Source organism: Takifugu rubripes, chromosome 14 (genome assembly GCF_901000725.2).
Source record: "Takifugu rubripes chromosome 14, fTakRub1.2, whole genome shotgun sequence".
Taxonomy (NCBI): domain Eukaryota; kingdom Metazoa; phylum Chordata; class Actinopteri; order Tetraodontiformes; family Tetraodontidae; genus Takifugu; species Takifugu rubripes.
This window is the reverse complement of record NC_042298.1, coordinates 7,299,743-7,319,550: the sequence shown is the minus strand read 5'-3', so window position 1 is coordinate 7,319,550 and position 19,808 is coordinate 7,299,743. Positions and strand designations below refer to the sequence as shown.

Sequence of the window (19,808 nt, the reverse complement as noted above, 5' to 3'; positions counted from 1 at the left end):
CAGCTCCACCAACTCTGTGAACTGTAACTGTTGGGTTAATATTACGTTGTTTTTGTCTGCAGTGAAACCGACATATCTCCTTGACGGCTGAACGGCAATTAGCATCAATTAACCCCCCACAACTCAGCGTGTCATTTTTTGATGCCATTCTTAATCATTAATACTTTCCTTTGAGACACGGGGGGCTGGCGATGTCAAGCTTGCCAAGATGAGCTGATTATTTTTTACAAAATTTCAAGATGGCATCTTGGGAATAGAATAATTTTATGTTCAATTATACATGACAACTTCATGTTGAAATATGACATAGGAGAAAATGTTAAATCTGCTTGGACTGCAGTTGTGTTTGATGTCACAGAACATTTTAACATCCCCGTGAAAGGAAAAGAAAGGAACACATTTTTTTGTATCCTGTATTAATAGTCACTGAATTTTACAGTAAATACAAACTTTTATTTAAAAGCAGGTTAGCTGGAAATATACAATAATAAGAAATGTCCTTTATAATTGGTTTTCTGTCAATTGTATTCACTCAGGGTGCAACTACCGTATAATAATAGTAATTTACCAGAGTATCATATGTCTTCCTTTATCAACCAAAACCTAATATATGAAATCAAATACATGCTGTCATCTTATGTTACCTCCCCCTCTTGTTAGCATTTCATCAGCTCGTAGGAGCTGCAGCTCAACTCTAAGGTAACATAATTACACAGATTGGCAGCAACAACGGCAGTAATGACTAAATTGAAAATAGGGTTTAACAATTTTCCATTGTGACAAAGTTTTAATCAGCTGAAAGCATCCATCTGATGAGCAACATTCAAAACCCAGGGAAGCGGGCTTGTTGCAGCAGGCAGAACGCTTTGTTTGCTCGGCGTGATTAGACGACAGCACTGGAGGCAGGTACACACACGGGATGCGACAGAACCATATGTTGGAGCCAGTATAACTAATATGATCCACACCTCCTCCCCCTTCCACTCCCAACCTACTAACACACTATTCTTCAAATTCAATTCTAAAAAAAATTGGACTTAAAGAAAGCAGACGACAATTAATGTGCACTCACAGAGGTTAACTACTGTTTTCGATTTTACCATGGATGCTCCTAATCACAGCTGAGATAAAATGTTAACACAGCTTATATAACCTCAGCCTGCAGACGGGTTGCACTTAGGTGCTTCCTATTAGATTGCGGCAGTTTGTGAGCTCAGTGTAAAACTGTGTTCCAAATTTACAGATTTTTATTTCTGTGGGGCTGATTTCCAACACTAGCCTGTCACATCTGTCAACAGGAGGATACAATAATAGGAATAAAAACTGGGTTAAAACAGGCACTTTATGTGAAAACCTTGTAAATCAGTCAGGACAAGGAGTTGAGTGTTCATCTAATAAACCGGGATGACACGTATAAGGAACCTGCATTAAAACACGACGCCCCCTGGTGGCGACAGGATGGATGAATGGATGAATGAATGAATGAATGTATGTGCCCGGAGGATTATATGAAAAGAAAGGGTTTTATTATGTAAAGTTTACCTACCAGTCTTAGATAACTCAAAAATAAAAAAAATAGAGTGTTTTAAGGAGAAAGAAAAGCCAACAAAAGAGAGAAATTATGCAGGGGGGAGGGGGGGGGGGCGATTCCAGGCTCTTAGGAAATCCAAAATCTCACTAATTTTGAAACGAGTGGGTTTGGAATTGCAAAGAAACATTAAACTCGTACCGAATGGCTCGTTTCCTCAGGGTTTACAATAGATTTACAATCTCTCCCCTCCACTGTGTGTGTACATCCAACTCTCTGGTGTGCGCCTATTTGAGAGCTGATGCACAAGTGCGTGTGTCCTCATGCGTATGTGTGTATGTATGAGAGAGAGTGACAGAGTGTGAGTATTGGCTTGGGGGTATAGTGTTATCGAGAGGCCATCTGTCTCCAGCTGGACCATTAGCTCTTCAGCTGTTCAGAATGTGCCATAGATCAGTCAGTCAGACAGGTAGAACACACACACACACACACACACACACACACACACACGTGCACACAAACAAGGTCTAATGGCAATGAGTGGATGGGACAAATCAGCTTTGACATTAGAGGTCAAAAGGGGAATCAGCACCCTTATATATGTTATACGCTACGGTATAATATGTGAAATGTCCACCAGTTAGCTTGAGAAAGAGCAGCTCGTTCAAAAGTGATGCTTCATACTAAGATCACCCGACCAGTTAACACAGCAGAAGAACGTTTGGCTGGATGTGACACAGCTCATAAATTTGGCATGGACCGACACTACGGAGCATATGGAGGGACCCCAGCTGCTGGCAGGAGGCGCTGATCTTATGATCCCTGCAAAACCCAGCCGTGCTAGACAGCGAAGCCGCCGCCAAACTGGACCAGACCGGTCCAGCGAGTGCTCGGGGTACTGGAAGTTTGGCCTGCCTTTGTCTGACACTCGGAGCTCTGTCGTGGTCGCCTGTGGTACACCTAAGCTCTGTGCCAGGTGGCTCTGCGGGGAGATGAATGCTCGGCGAGGGCCACGTCGGGGTGCGGAGACGCGCTGGAGCCTGCGGCCGTAACAATTAGTGTCTGACTCCGTACACGTGGCCACGCGTGCACAGCTATGCTATGAGACAAAACCCAGCAACCTGTTCCCACATATGTGCTGACTGCCTTTCGCAGATTTCATAAATTCAAACCAGAACCACTCAAATGTCCTAAACCCACGATGCGAAAGTATAGTTCCGTGCATGTGAAGATTGTTGACATCACCCTTTCTTCATTTGAACTGATCCCGCCCCCCCCCCCTTCTCATCCCCCTCTCATCTCCTTTGTCACCCTTTTCTGCAGGCTGCCGTCTTCGCCTTATCCTGGTTCTATGGAGGCTTTCTCGCAGTCATAAAATGCAGAGCGAGCTCTTCTGCAGCTCAGCCACCTGGGGCGATTATCCAGCTGTTTCGCCAAAACCAGAAGCCGCCTGCTGCCTGGGCTCCAGCTCATGTGATATATTTGTGCATGGGGCGAGGATCAGTCCGGTAGCCAGTGCGGCACGGCCATGGCTAACTGCAGTACGGTTATTGGTGATCTACTTTCCTCTTCAGTGCACTTTCTTTTTCCTCCCTTTTCCTCCAAAAGAACAGGCCTGAGGTGGGGATAATCTGGATTGTCACAGGGACCCTGACACGCTGAACCTGACAACAGCACAGACACAGAATAAGCCCCCCTGAAGGATCAGCAACCTCTGGTCCAGGAGGACAGGACAGAGTCATGGCAGATGCAGGATTTCAGGCAGTTTTTCGTGGGACTTCATGAAGAAAGGGTGAGTGGGCAGGTCTCAAGGGCCAGAGTGGATCCATTTCACTGTCGGAAACACTCCATGACAAATAGGTGTGTGTACAAGCTATAATTGTGTCAAATTTGAGGCTTTCACAGCTATATGTGTAATATATATATATATATATATATATATATATATATATATATATATATGTAATTTGGAATGTGATGGAATGTTTCTCATTTATTTAAGATAAAGTGAGATTGCTTGGTTAGTTTTGTCCAACTGGTCCAAAGAGCCCAGTACTGATTGAGTAATCTGATTTAAGACCAGCATCATTTATCTCCATGTACCTGCCATGGAAAGTAGAATTCAGTAATTTAGTCATTTGCAATAAGCTTTTTCAAAGCAGTGCATAGAAACTGTGAATCTCAAAAATACACCTTTCTGACCTTTATATGAGTTTTCTTTTGCAGCGTTTGTGTTGATGAAGTTACTCATCTAAGTGCACAGTTTCGTCCTTATAAAATCTTGATGCGAATGTCTCGGGATGAGAAATGATGCGTCTTTACAGCCCTAATGAGTCCAGCGTCAGCCATCACTTCATTAAAAATGCTCAGGGAGAAGAATCATTCAAGTTCTACTTTCATATTTTACTCATATAAAAGGTTTTCAACCAGCGTGGTCAGCAAGTTTTTGTTTTAGATATCAAAAGTAATAAAAAAACAAATCATCCACACACCCACTTTGGCTGATGCTGATGAATGTAAATGAGTGCAAGAGAATTAGTGGTTACACCTTCTCTTACATTTGCACCTTTTTATGAGAGAAGGTAGTTGCTATCATGGCAGGAGCACTGGGTAAGAGGATTAGTGATAGCTTAAAAAGGCAAATTTAATGTTTCTTTCTCACTTTTGGTTTTAAAATAGGACTCAGCATCCCCCTATCTTGTTCAAGAGCTTAAAAATTGAATGCAGAGAGCTAATTAAAGGAAGCCGGTTCCGTGGTGTTTCCTAATCACCTCCTTTTCTAACTTTGAACAGTGTTCTGAGATGAATCGTGTCCTTAAGATTTCATACATCCTGACGAGTTCTTTACTGCTCTCAACTTTTAGTAACAACTTCAAATATCGCTGGCTGACACATGTGAGTCCGAGCTGTGGTGCAAACGTGAGGAGTCTCCACCTGTGTTCTCCAGTGCGTTTGCATTGTCCTGCTCCGAAGTCTTCACGATCAATGTGAGACTGCTGTCTGTTAACACGTCCATCAATACAGCCCAGCGCTTCACCTCCTACGCATCATTTCAACTGTCCCACCTGTTGAACGGAAGAAACAGGACAGAGAGTGAGTGGAATAACCTTAGTCCCACAACAACAACAACATCACCCACGAATATAAAGGTGCAGTAATGAGAGAAATGATTTCAAATACAATTTAAAAAAAGCACCGCAAAGTCTCTCAGGGCACAAACGATCACTCTTCATTCTTCACAGCGATTCGTGACTAAGATTAATTTAGACCAACTGGCAGAGCACATAAAGAATCACTGCTAAGATCGCTATGGCAACTGTATGCAACACATTCCTATTTTAAGCTTCAGTTAACATTTGTATCAGAGTTATTAACCTATGCAAACCTTACATGGGTGTCTTGCTTGTAATTAGCTAACTTTTCTGCTTCTGTGCGAAGCGGCGTGAAAACCAACCCCCAACAGGACATTTTAAGAGCAAAAACAACCATTTATTCCAAGATAATGTAGATATTTCTCTTGAAATCTGATTAATAAACCTTAAACTTATACATGTAGGGGTGAAGAGAAGCTTTTTAATTTTTAAAAAAAAAATCCTTTTCTGCAGAGAGCAGAACACGACCCCAGTGATTTCTTAAAGAAGAATGGCGCTACAACCGACTCTGTGCCAGTAAATGATGAACATTTGATGCGGTGGCCTCCTGACTGTTTGTATTGTTTTCTTTCTTCAGCTCCCGCAGTTCCTCTCTGGAGGAGCGGGGCTGCGGGATGACAAACGAGCAGGGGAGGGAATCTAATAACATGATCTCCTTGAGGTGTGAAAACGGCGCCTGGGAGATTAAGACAGACGGCAGACAATAAGAGAAAGGTAGTGTGCAGCTGACTGCAAACAACTGCCATCTCTTTCATCCCTCGCTCGGAACTGTCATTAGCTGTTCACTGACCGGAGCGGGAGGGCTACCTGACGGGAGCCCCTGCTTCATCTTACACTTGCATACACACCAGCTCGGCGGGTAATTATCTCATGAGCCATCACACCTGCTCATGTGTGCAGCAGGTACCAGGACCCCGTGGGTCTGCTCAACCAACACCGGCTCTGGTTGTCAGAATCGCCGCTGAAGCTCGGGCTTAGGCGCATGTGGTTATTTTCAGATCTGGGACGCGTTGCATGCTTGATTAATTAAAATTCCACGTCAATACAAACCACCTCCACGTCAAGCAGCACAAATAAAAATGAGATGTTTTTCCACCCCTTTCTTTTTTAACCACGTAGCAACTTTTGCTTGCACCGATTTAAAGGTGCTGTAGAGAAACGATATAAGACATGAGTAAATAAAAAGCTTCTTTTTCCTTTTAATTGTAGTTGATTTTTTTGAAAGAACTCACAGCTTTTTCATTTAACGTAACAAAAACCCCATTAAATATGGAATGAAGTATAGTAACCCATGTCAGGTAGTGCTTTAATTCAGACTGAATGCTTTTGCTTCAATACTTTTAGGGGTTTTGCATCTAAAAATCATAGTTGTGCAACAGACAAGTGAGTCATCATGTATACAGATTATGGCCATTTTGGGGCTCATTCCCCTGATAATGTTCTGGTAACATTGAACTAAACACCAGTTTCTCACCATTTCCCGAATCTGAAGCCGGAATGTAAGAAATTCGTTGCTCATCTGAATATATTAGACAGTGAATATTCTAATTTCCCCCCACACCTCTGGGTTTTGCACGCAACGACAGCTGCGGCCTCCAGTGGCAGAAGCTGCACATGCATGGGGGTGTTTCTTCACACAGCTCCAGCACCTGAAACAGTTTTATTTCCAGGCTTATTTATACTGGATTATTTTCTTCCCCCCTCCCCCTGTACCGACTGCAACACTCTGCAGAGACGTGACGAGAGGCCATTTCAATAATGAAGATGGACTAACTGCAATAGAGAGTGCACATAAATTGGCGCTCCAGCCAACAAGCATGTCCAATTTGCCCAGCAGTTAAGCCTGATGTCTGCGTGCAGCTTCAGTAGCGCGCCCCGGCAGCCGTCAACAGGTTTTTCAACGACCTGATTCATTCATCCACATCATTAATACTTCACAGAGGGCACCATCACGGGTACCCTGCTGCAGGAAACCGCTTTTTAAACACCGCGCATTAGTGCACGTAATCACCATGCGCTCATCTCAGGAGCATTCAGCAGGTGCAGGAAAATGGCTGGTACTGCTGACCCCCTCTATTGTTCCTGTGTGTGCACCAGGCGCTCTGCGCGGTGAGGGGCAGAAACAGAGACAAAGAACAGACAGCAGGACAAGTCAAAGAGACAGATTAGGACTTGATTTATCCTCCCTAACCCTCTCCTACCTCCTCCACGCACCATGTGTTAATGTGAAAGCTAGATAACAAGATAAGAACATGTTTACTTGCTCTATGTGGAACTTATCTGTACCGCAATCTAATTCCTGAAAGCTCCTCGCCGCTTCCCTATTTCAGAGCGTTTACCATCGATTTGATTACGGGTCTCTCAGACGAGGCCCCGGCAGCAGGCCTGCCTGGAGAGGAGCCGCGTTCGACAGCACAACACGCAGCAGTAGCACAAAGGATCCGTTGTGTCAACACTGGGGGTCTGGAGGAGGGCATGGCACTGCAGGAAACAGTCACCCAAACAGACAGCACCAAAATGGCTACTCCAGTTTCCAGCACAGGTACCGAGCAGGTTCACCGGACGTTTGCATAGGAGCCGAGTGAGCTGCCCCTCGTACTACCTCCTGAGGAAAATGTAATTAAATACAAAAAAAATCAAACCCTCATCATCTTTATACGCGCTGATATTTCACAGATATTAGCAGACAGTGTAGATAGTTGGGGGAGGGGGGAGAGGTATTACATGTATCTTTTTATCCTTTGGAAGACTATTATACTATTACTGCTCTTTTTTTTTATAACAGAAGAGGCCACAACAAAGGGATTATTCATTACTACTTAATAATATTCTTTTAATAGAGCGTCCTCCTCAGCTCATTACACCTCACCTGCTCTTTGGGGGAGAAGGGGCCATTTGCTGACGTCACGGCGACTACGACACTTGCTACCATGAAATGCTGAAAGATCTTAGCGGCCTGGAGACCGAAGACAAGACAGGGAGGAACGACTGAGCTGCATTCAGGCTGAAATTAATAATCTGATTACTGTCACTGAAACTGAATGTTTTAACCACTGCAAGCCCCCCAACTGCGCCACAATTTAGACAAGTTGCATTTGCCGTGCGCCCTTAGGTTGGTTCAGGTGACATATTGATATGGTGCCTGCAAGAAAGCACAATAAGAAAAGTAGGGCTGCAGAATGTGCGCCATCGCTTCGTGGAACAGAGTGAGCTGACGGCCTGTCCTTAAGAGTCAAGACTATCGCCACAGAGTGGCCGCAGTCATGTGGTATTTTCTTGCTGTTAGCCAAAATGTCGTGAAGGCGGTGTCAATATGTGCGGCGGCAGAGGACATTCGCGCTCACGCCGAGTCAGATAACACACATCTCCACTTGTAATGAATTTCATCACAACACAGATCAATTCAAAACTCCTCCTCAAACGAATCGCTCGAGGCTACAAAAATGCAAGCAAACGTCAGCTGTAAAGCAGCACAAAGATGAAACGGCAGCAAGCGGGTTCGGTTACTTTGGAGTTACCACGTGAGTTAATTTTCTTTGAAATAAAAAGAAAGGGGGGGGGGCGTGTTTTCTGTTTAACTGAGCACTGGTGGTGGAGAGGACTGCAGCACCGTGCCAAATTTTGCCTGGGGAAGCTAATTAGCCAGGGTCGGCACTGTGTATTAGAACATTTGAATCTTATCTTAAAGGCCAGAAATTCCAAACCTAGGAAGCAAATCTTCTCTCCTGCTGAGCACCTGACTAAAACCGTCCTAGAGGGCAAATTCGGCCTCCAGAGAGCCTCTAACATGACGGAGGCAGAACTAGAAATCACTCCAGGACACCCTAGGTGGGCCCTTTTCATTTCTACTTGCCAATCAGACCTCATATATTTTCACTAAGATTGTTAAATAATACAAAGCAAAGGAAAAAGCATCGGCCTATTCTGATTACAGGAGTGAAATGACGTAAAATTGCAAATATTAGATTATGGTTGGATGGTTTTACTCATTTTTATTAAATAACTATTGATTCAGTAGCCATAAAAATGACGGGATACATCTTTATACTGGTTGTGTGTAACCTTTTCATGATGGTTATTCTGTCAGCCACAGCAAAGATTTAAAAAGCAGGAGGTGATCCGCAGCACAGGGGTACGCCTGTACCATTGCTAAAACAACAAAAAAACAATTTGTTTTCTACAGAAGAGAAAAAAGAATAAAGAAAAGGACGGAGCCCAGAGAATTTAAACAAAGTGAAGAGGGGAAGTAACATTTAAAGATGAAGAGGGTTTGAAACTAGCATAGAGTTAGTGTTGCCTCATTATCTGGGCTTGTTGTTGCACTCAGACAAGGCGTCTCAGAGTCCCACCTTGAATAATACAGTCCATCTGACACAGAGTGAGAAAAGAACATTGCTTCTGTAGAAAAGGTCTATTTTTTGAGCTACTATAAGCGCTCTCAATGCTGCATACATTCTGACCCATTCTGAGCATCAAGAAGGGCTGCATTAACTGATGGATAGCAAAATGGCAAATTACCATGGCTTATTCAACAAAAAGGCATAATATAGATTCTTTTGGTTTGTACTAAACCTGATAGACCGAATTTCTCAGATTATTTTGGATGTTAAAGTGACTACTTTCTGGACTGAACAGGTCCCTTAAATTTAGCTAATCATTCTCAGTGATAGAAGACTGTACCCAGGAGGCAGAACGGTGCCAGGCTCACAGTCGGGAAGCGTGATGATAACAAAAACGGTAACTTCTTATACTGCTCTTGGGAACTGTAGCATTCTTCTGAGTGTTCAGATATTTTTATGTGCTCATCCTTTTGTTCTGCTATACGACAACAACAAACACAATGATAATGTCTTTCTTTTAACGTGTCCTCAAACCAACAACGACAGTCAACTTTATACAGCCATCTATTGTCCCCCTACGCTGACGTTCCTGTCAGGGTTGGAGATTAGGGATGGGGATGGGTGAGTCCCTGACAGCTGTTACAGGATTCCCAGTCCCAGAGTGTGAACTTCCAGGGCCGTGTTCTGCAGCTCTGCAGCTGGAATGTCTCAATGATTGTATCCGTGTAACCTCCTTCACCCCCAACGCTCACACCTATCATCATTTTCATCGACAGGCAGTGAGGAAAATTACAGGGGATAAATAAAAAAGTTGCTTACTGGTACCTTAATTCTGTGGCACGTCTCCATGCTCCAGGCTGAGATACCAGATCAAGCAACAGCACCAAAAATCCCCGACATGGTCACAGATGACATCAGATATCTGATATCTGCGCCAGATAGCAACTGTCAATCACAAGCAGCGGAAGAGGCCGCACGATTCTGATAGGCGGAGACCGATTATGAATCAGGATCACAGTGGATCCTTATCAGCAGCACAACCTGCAGAATCACTGTAACAATCAAAGGCTCACGGCAGCCTCGCCTTAGAGACGCGCGCCTCTTCATGTCATGTTTTTGTCTCTCATGTGTCTACCCTCAGTTGTTGAGGACGTGTCTTGTGTGCAGATATATCAACCATTTAAAGTTTAAAAAGCAGAACTTCATTGCCAGTTTATGGGAACAGAGGCACTGTTGTTCACCAAATGACAGCAACGGCAAATATTCTCACTGGAAATCTCACATCAGGCAAGCACTCGTTTCAAACGCAGCACGCCACACAATTTTGATCTCGTTAAAACGGCATTTTCCATAATTCTCCAGAGTTCCTCGCTGTAAAATCAACTTTGGAAATTAGTGGCTGACAGCAGAAGGTGACAGGAAGGTGGTGGGAAACAGCACAAAGGTCTGAGCATCTGGGCTGAAGGAGTCTTGAGTTGAAATCCAGTCTCACTTTCACCCAAATGTCCCATTTGTGATAAGTTGTGTTGTGCTGCAGTGTTTCACACTGAAGCTGAGGCTGAAATGTGAGTTTGCACTGGGTTGTAGTCCACCTTTATGTGTGTGTGTGTGTGAAGGGGGGGGGGGGGGGGGGGCATGCTCATGCTGTGGACTGGATGACTGAAGATGAGAACATTAACTCATTCCCGTATTTCATTGGAAGACATAAAGAAATCAGTTGTAAAGTACAGTGTTCGCGTTTCTGTTTATCGTTTGTGCAAACTGAGCACTTGAACTGCACAGAGAGGAAGAGAGAGTGATGAGGAGGAAGAAAGGAGGAGGAGAAACAAGCAGAGGGGAGGTCAAGAGTGTGAATCACTACATGCCTCCAGAGACTGTTTCTGCTGCCTATGTGTGTGTGTGTGTGTGTGTGTGTGTGTGTGTGTGTGTGTGTGTGTGTATGTGTGTGAGTGAGTGTCTCTGTAGACAATCGTGCTTCATTCATCTGTCCTCAGACAATCAGTTAAAACAAAGCTTCTGATTAAATCTTTTTTTTTTTTAAAAAACAGTCTAACTGGGGATCAGCCCTTTCCTGTGAGTGACACGAGGAAGAATGGCAATAAAGCAGGAGGTAGGCAAGGTGTTAAAAGTTGATTAGGTTGTTAAAGGTCACATAGTCAGGCCTCATCAGTTGTCCCACCTGAGCAAGAAGCAGCTCTGGGCCTCAGCCCTGCTGCTAATGAGACGGAGGCGGCGTTAGCGTCCACGCTAACATATGCAAACAGCGTTCTCCCATGTTCACCTGTGGAATTTGCTAGTGCTCAGAGTTCTGACCCATTTCGATGGGTTCCACAGCAAAATGAAGGCATCTGCATGCCTGGCGTGAGGCAAAGCCCAGGTAAGAAGGTTCTGAAGTCATATTCACCTTATGGTAGCTTGAGTTAATCAAATAGTTCAATAGTTCATGCTATAAATGCTGACATTAGCGCATCAACATCTGCATCTTTTCAGACTATTTCCCACCCACTCTTGTGGCAATGCAGCAGTTCACAGATGGAATTATCAGAGATATTCATGAAAAAATGATCGAAATGTATAATAATGATGTAAGGAGTCATCCCACACGAGCACACACAGTACAGTGTGAGAGCGCTGAGTGTATCATATATCTTATATATTCCAACAAATAATTGGAAAATGTATTATCAAAATATCGTCAACGTATTCACACACGTGTAAAAATATCAAAAAACACGCGCAGCAGACAATAAACTTCTGCAATCCAGATTTCTGTGCAAATATGTGTTTTGTCCACCCACTGCTCTTGGTCTGGGTCAGTCTTTGGAAACAACTGCAGATTTAATGAGGCTGCGCAGACACGTGCGCACACACTCACGCACTCGCACGATCATGTCCGCAGCGCAACACACATTCGTTAAGTGCGCGGTTCACCCACTCGCTAGAGCTAAAAAGATGCTGATGTATGAGTAACTGTCCACAAATACAGAAAGATGCACCCAACAACACAGAGCTGAGAACTGCCAATGACCAACCTTTCAACTCCAGAGACACATACAAAGCACACACACACACAAGCGCGCACGCACACATCTCACTTTATAATCATCGACACCCTCCATCAGAAACACAATTATCATATTTTTGCGCGCTGTTACAGTCAGGCTGTGCTGAATCTGAGTCTGGGGGCCCCTGCACCAACACCATGGCCGCTGATACGGTGACACCCCGCAGGCTTACGCTCCCACAACAACTCCTGTCAGACCCATTAGAGCTGGAACTGATCAATAGTTTTTATTATTGAAGCTTTGTTCCACCTTACCCGCATTAGCTGCAGAATAACTGACATTAACGTCATTTTCAGGGCCACTGCTTTGTGTTGCTCAACACACCGTCTGTGCCTCATGGCTCTGTATGTCTGCTTTTTACCCTGCTACGGCACTTGGCTGTGCTCCTGTATTAAGCGGGGAGTTTTTGTGAGTGCCTTTGAGTTATCCAGTGTATGTTACGTATTTACTGCGTGCACTTGTGCAGGCAGTACATGTCTGCTTTTGTAAGTGTCACAAAAAGCCTTTCATAATGAGAAGCCCTTAAAAGGTGAGGTTGGATCAAAAAGGCACGGTGTCAGAACAAGCAGTGATGGTGGTCGCTGTGGTTCTTGGTCTCCATGGTAGCCACTCACACCTTAGAAAAAAAGAAAAAAGTAGCAGCATTTGAAATGACACATTTATATATTGTACCTAGTTAATTGAACCGCTGTGAGAACAGACGGGCCCAGCACACATATGGTGGCCAAAAAAGAAGATTTGCACTAGCAATCAGTGTAGAATACACCTGCTATCGATGGCTAATCAATGCAGCAGTGTGTGGAGGGGAGACATGTTCCATTAAGTCTGGGGGTCAGTGTGTTTGCCAGAAGATAGCACTAGTTTATTCTCCTGGATGCTTGTCTACAGCTCGGTTCCCCACATGCTTTATTAACTGACCCGCATGAATCCAATGATGTGTATCAGCAGTCACCCCCGGAGTCCCATCAGTCAGAAGGCAGGAGGCGAACCCGTGTGACCCGCAACCTCTGCCCCTTGACCCGCAATGACCCTCGGTTAATTAGGTGTGTGTGTGTGTGTGTGTGTGTGTGTGTGTGTGTGTGTTTACCAAAGAATCTGCTCCAACAGCGCCATTAATCTGTTGTCTCAGAAAAAGCCAAATCTCTTTTACAGCGGACAGCAACATTGTGAACCGGCTGGTTTCAGGCTTTCCTGCCTCCAAACAGAAACAAACGCTCCATCTTTTGTCAGACAGAATAAGAGCAAAGTGCCACAAAGACGCCCTGCAGCGTGGTCACTCATGGACCCCCCCAATTAAAAAGTGGAACATTTCTGCTGTGACATCTTACACCCAACAACGCAACAGAGTGATGACGCCTCGCTATTGCTGCTATTTGGGAACCGATTTTTCCGTCGGTACGCTGTATGCTGGGTCTTCTATCTGGCCAACAAATTTGCTGGATGGGGTTGAGGTTTCAGACCTTGGGGGTGGGGGGGGGCAGACCATCATTTTCAGTGTTCCAGCAGATTCTATCTGTTGTAGGTAGTTCTCCAATAGTTATGGTGATTTTTTCGAATGGCCATTTGAACTCCAACCTTTTCAACACACCAAGCCTAATCATTTGTGGGTCACACTTCACATTGCAACACCATCCACTTGAACATTTAGCAGAATTGGTCGGTTATGACCTCACAAAACTTGGAGTTCCCCATGATTCCAGATGTCCAAATTGTTCAGAAGCACCTATGAGAAATGAAAACATCTTTTTGGTTGGGGAAAAAACGATTTAGAGCGTTTCGGTTTGTTTCTGTGATTTGGACGGGGGAAGGTTCTTGTTGTGCTACTGCAGTCGGCCGACAGGGGGCGCTCACGATCCTTTCCCACTTTCTCATTCCATACACATATTTCCTAGAGTTACCTTCAAATGACTGATAGAAATGTAATATTGAGGGACGGAGGGAGCTATCGAACAACCGTCCAATATTTTTTCAGCTGGTTAATTTAAATAATTGAAACCAAAAATTTGCATTTTTTTTATTTGCAAAGGGTCACTCAGCGTGTTCATGTCATCACTCACACACCAAATGTGAGAACACGCACAGTACATAAAACAAGAGCAGTAATTAATGAAATGACCTCCGAATGCAGCCTCAGCAGCCTCTTTCTCATCAATGCCACACACACACACACACACACACACACACGCACACACACACACACACACAGGAATAGAAAGCCTGCCTGAAGCTGGTGGAACCTGCCAATTATTCTGTACTTTACTGGACCCTCACTGCATCAGGGGTGTGATTGGAATAACAACCATCCTCCGAACCACGCAATTCTCCATTCCCTGTAGGGCGGCACTACAGGAGCAATAGAAGGAGGAAGGAAGCGTGACGAGATGGTAGCTTTGATGAAGAAGTGGCAGAAGCCAGAGAAAGGAGAAGATGAGGAGAGGAAAAGCATGATGAAGGAGAGGAAGGAGGAAAAGTCAAAGCTGGGTCCCTGACAACCTGCGGAAGGGGAACGAGGCTGAGTGCTCTGTGAGTGACACTCACTCTCATATCCCCCCTCTGGGGAAATAACCCCCTTAATCCAGCATGTTCTTTCAGATAGACAAGATCACCCTTCTTCTCCCAGCAAGGATATGAAACGCTCCCCCTTGTGATTCAAATACCAGAGATGAGGGCTGGAAATCGAATAGACAACATGACGTGGCGCTGCTGGAGAGAGACATCAGTGTCTCTGTCTCCTCCTCTGTGGCAGCTGACTCAAGGAGGCGCGATGACATTGGCTCACGCAGAAGGAAGTGGCCTCTGATTGGCCTGTTTGTTGGGAGGTGGCGTGTTATTGATAATATTACTTTTTTATTGTTCGATCGTGAGACCAGCTTTGCGTAAGAAAAACATTTCATTTTGGTACTTTTTTAAAATTAGGGATCATTTTTATTTTTGCACTAATTTCTAATACATTTATTACCCACTATGATCCCGCACTAAACAAATAAAATAAGTACTTACTAAATTCTAAGGTCTCAAAGAGAACTAGATCGTACCACCTTCACAATGATTGCGTCTCGGAGTGAATCAGGCATGACTGAAACACAAAGATATCTGAATCCTCGGAGGTGGTGTTACTGTGTTTCCATATCTGTCCTAATTTCTCATTCCACCATGACCCATGAGCTGCACTGCCGTCTCTAAATGTGCAGTTTCAAGTGCTGTCAGCCTCATCCAAGTCGCTCTGTCCTGAGGTTTTTAACAGCCCCATCTCCCTTTGTATAATCAGTTTTAATAAGCTCAGACAATGCGAAAAGCACTCAGAGGCCGAGTTAATTAACAGCACAAAACACTGGATGCACCATGGAATCAATAATGTAAAGGCGGGACCGGTCGCAGCAGGCCGGGCAGCAAGACCGGCCGACCACACAGCCATTCAGGGAAAACCGAGGGAGGTCTTTTTCTCCACAGAGGGGTAAATCACTCCACAGTCAGGCTGCTTGGCACACAGAGGAAACTGCAGTGCTAGGCCGACACAGTGTGATATTATATTAGCATTACAAAGGCTTTCCCACCATCTGTGACACACAGTGGGGAAAAAAATTACTTTTCTGCCTCCAACCCCCATGTGCTGATGTTTCCACAGGCTGGAAAGTGAGTTCTGGAGTGTGGCTGGGGACTACAAACAAATGATCCATTTATTATAGGCTCTCCGGCACATGTGATTCACCTCCGTATGTACAACACTTATCGTGCACTCACTACGGTACAAGTCAGCAAATCTGGACATTCACAGCCGTCAGAAACCTGTTAGCATGGCGCCGCCACTTCCCAGCGTTTGTGCTGTCACGCCGAGGCAGACAGACCGAGTTTATGATCGTTTCCAACGTCGAGCGCAATACCATAAAACAAATCCTTAAAGATCCGCGTTCTCCTCAGCGAGAGCAGATCGAGTTCTGTGCTTCAGTCGGCGGCCTCGGGAAATGAATAGACTTGGCTCGTGCACAGCTCTCCTTGCTTCCCACTGTAGCCTGTTGTCACTAGCCCCTGGTCGAACGCCAGTCGCCTACTTGGCAGGGAGAGGTGCTGTACAAAGCAACTGGCAGGCCTGGAAAATAATGCTGATGGAGTGTGATAGAGAGTGGAGCATCTCCTTTATTCCACACAGTTACTCTATCTGTTTCAGCACAGACAGAAGAGAGACAAATGGTGCCTGTGTGTTATTAGCCAATCGAGTTGACCAGACTTGCCTTACCTACTCTTTGTGCTATCTTTATAGTGTTTGCCAGCTTAAGAAAAAAGAACAATAACAATCAGATAACGGCTTACCACAGCAGAGAGCACTGCAGCAGCAGAGAACCTGCCAGCAGCTGGGATTTCCAGCTCCATGCATACATTTAAACAGACGAAGGCGGAACATGTGAGCGGCAGAGCGATGCAGCATTAAGGTGAAACAATCAGCCAGGCTAAGCTCTGCTCATATCAGCCCTGCAAGAATTACACAGATTTGGGTTTGGCTTGATTTTTTTTTTTTTTCCTTTTTGCAGCAAACATTGTGTCTTCGATGATACTAACAAATGTGCACGTGAACGTGCAAAAATAGCACAAGTGTCCGTGTTCACAGTCAGGACACGAAGCACAAAACTAAACCATATTCACAAGTGTAAAAAACTCGCAAACAACTTCGCCACTCGCAAACAAATGCGGCTGCAGCATGATGTCCCCGGCTTGTTGTCTTGGTTTCGGTGCTGCTCTCCCTGGCTGGTTTCGCAGTGAAGAGGTGACTTTAGTCAGAAACAGAGCGCTTTGCCTCATGTAAGACAGGACTCTTGCTGTTTTGAATATAGGGTTTTATTCATTACACCACTGGCGTGAAAATGCCCTTTGGATGATTTATACACGTCTATCATGAACGTTCGAAGATCATTACATAAAGTTGCGGGGTTGTGCTGAATATTCAAGGTCTGAATGCAATGTGCTGTCCTTTGTCTCAGCATATGACCATTTCTAACATTTGTACCTGAATAGAGCGCAAAACCCAACCTTGTATTCATACGCTGCAGTAAACAGTGCCGTCTGCATCTCTGTGTAGCCACAGCTTTGGCAGAGCAGAAACAAAAAAAATACCCGTCAATGGTTTTCATTATCAAACAGCAACTTGGTGGCATGAAGGAACTGGGAATCTAACCATATTAGATAGACATGGAGACCCCAATAGTAAAAAAAACATGAATATTTATCAGTGGCATGGGCGAAATACTGTACATGACAACACAAGATCACACATACAGACCCTAAATTAACCTGAAATTTATTTATGTAAATTAATACATTCCAAATATGAATAGCTGATATCTAATATTGAAATCAGAGGGATATTGTTAGCCAACACCAACATCCCCCCGAACAGTCTGAAATATCCAGCCTGGTGTAAAATTGAGCCTCCGTCACCTGTAGACGGATCCGGCATCCAGCCTTTCATTGAGTGTAACTCACATTAGCATATGGCCTAAGTAGCCCAGCCAGGTGAAGCAGCCAGGAAGACCACCTGCTGAGAGCGGAGGCAACAGGGTTAGCCCTCTTGTCAAATGCAATATCCAGCTCTTAAAGGTTAGATTGGGGAGAGGCAGCCAAAATCATCTGCATAAGGGAGAGGCACCGAAATCACCTCTCGTAAAATGCGACAGGGGAGCCAGCTCACACTGGTTAAACATGATGAAAGGAATGGAATCCAGCACAGCTCCCTGTCTGTGGATAATCAAACAACCCTGGTGCTAAAAGCACAGCATTCAAATTCAAATAGATGCGAGGGGAAAAATACGTGGCTGTTGTTTTGAACTCCGCAGGAGCTTGAAAGACATTTTATAATGCCTTCCATTAGAAACAAACACAATAATGCTAAAATCAGAGCAATTAACACTTGGTATGTATCGAAATGAAAAAAATATAAAGCAATTTAGCCAGATGATGATTGATTGGTAATGCAATAAAAACAATAAAGACATATGGGGTGGGGTGGGGGGGGGGTGGCATCTGTGCAATTTCATAGTCTCTGCAGTCCCCAAGGAAACAGCAGCACACATTAACAAGCAGGTGATGGCAGAATAATACAAATGATCACATCACATTTATATCCTTTGTCCTACAAGCACATCACCTTGTGCAGCTGAAGTGAAATCAATACATGTCAGAGAGCATGTATTCGCTGAGACAACAGCAGGCGTTTACACTTGGACTGCAATGTAGTGGTGCAGCAAAACAGCAGAGGCACCAGAGACGCTGTGCGAATGCCTTAATACAGCGGATGAAGCCGAGCTGGAGGCAGGGAGGGAGAGGAGCACGTCTCAGTGACAGAGGCAGAGGCTCATCTGCACGCAGCTGACGCATGACACAGCTCGCAGCCGCTCGGCCGCCCAGGACGGGATCGCATTCACGCAGCCCCCATGTATATTTGAACACACACACACACACACACACACACACACGCACACACGTAGGGCTAGAAACCATGCTCTGATGTGTGCACGCACAATTTCTGGACCGAGGAGCTGAGAAGAGGAGAGGACAGAGGATCCTATGGGAGGGGAGGGAAAGCACACGGGCGCTTTGTTGTTTTTTTTTATTTTAATTTTGCAGATTAAGATATTAACTGTGCATGTGTCGTGTCACCCACACATTAAAACCGCATGATCCACACACACGGGCGTATCTTCAAGGCCGCTGCCGCGCATGTGATAGCCGTCAAAGTGGAGTGCGTGGGCACGTATTTGCTTGACTACATTTTGTGTAAAGAAAAATCACACAATGCCGCACATAGGTGAAGCAGGAAGTGTGTGTGTGTGTGTGTGTGTGGGGGGGGGGGGGGGGCAGGAAAGAGCAAGGTGCTGGTGTTGGGGTGGGGGTGGGGTCTGAGAGAGCCCAGGGGGTGGGTAAGATTACAGATGTATACACAATGTTCTGGAGCACAGGCCAAGGGCTGAATAACCGAGTGTTGCTGTTTCTCGAGAGCTGCTTGCTTCAGCTCGCGCTGCGCCTTGTTCTGCTGAAAGCCCAGGGCAGCCATTCACAGACGCTGCCTCAGCAGCAGCCGCACAGACGCACTCTCACATCCCACTTCTTCCATCAGAACAGCACCGGTGTTAATGAGCCCTAAAAAAAAACAACCACCCAGGGCACAGAAATTCAACGAGGGGGCTCACGTCTTTTTCACTCTGATGTTATTTGTCATTAGGCCTCGCAAAGAGATTTCCTGCTGCCGGTCTTGTATAATGTATGCAGGCATTTAGCTGTTATTGCTGGTATTATGCTCGAATGTGGGGCAGTGGGTAATTGCCGCTCTGTAGCATCTCTTACATCATCTTTATTATGAGATGAGATCAGATTTCAGGGATACTACAATTATCTCATCCGTGCTGTAAATGTTCAGGGTTCATGTTGGTCACTTTGAAATAGAAATACAAAAAAAAAAAAAAAAAAAAGATGAAATATGAAAACTGTCACGACACTATTTGTAATGCAACGCAAAAACAGCGCAGGACCCATCAGACCATGCAAAGTTCTGCAGGGGAGGGAGAGACTAATAAACATTCAGTGAAGCACACGTGCACTGGTGACTGTCATGGTTCTGCAGCTCTGCAGAACTATTCCTTTCTGTTCCATCAACATCACATTGTGTCAAATAAATAGGATTCTTGCAATTATGCATATCCTACAGAGCCAATAATCTGGTCTAATCTTGTATAAT

The 19,808-nt window shown here is 44.8% G+C and overlaps 1 protein-coding gene across 3 annotated transcripts in view; it reads right to left on the bottom strand.

Annotated features, from left to right (window-relative positions):
• The window catches only part of nexmifb (neurite extension and migration factor b), a 48,569-nt gene that overhangs the window by 7,376 nt on the left and 21,385 nt on the right, over window positions 1-19,808 (bottom strand). For 2 of the 3 annotated variants that reach the window (XM_029846881.1, XM_029846882.1), the window contains exon 2: window positions 4,463-4,593. The exons of the other annotated variant lie outside the window; for it this stretch is intronic. In XM_029846881.1, coding sequence (XP_029702741.1) covers window positions 4,463-4,544 — 82 coding nt within the window. In that variant the 5' untranslated portion in view covers window positions 4,545-4,593. The remainder of the gene's footprint in view (window positions 1-4,462; window positions 4,594-19,808) is intronic. 3 annotated transcript variants of the gene reach the window in all.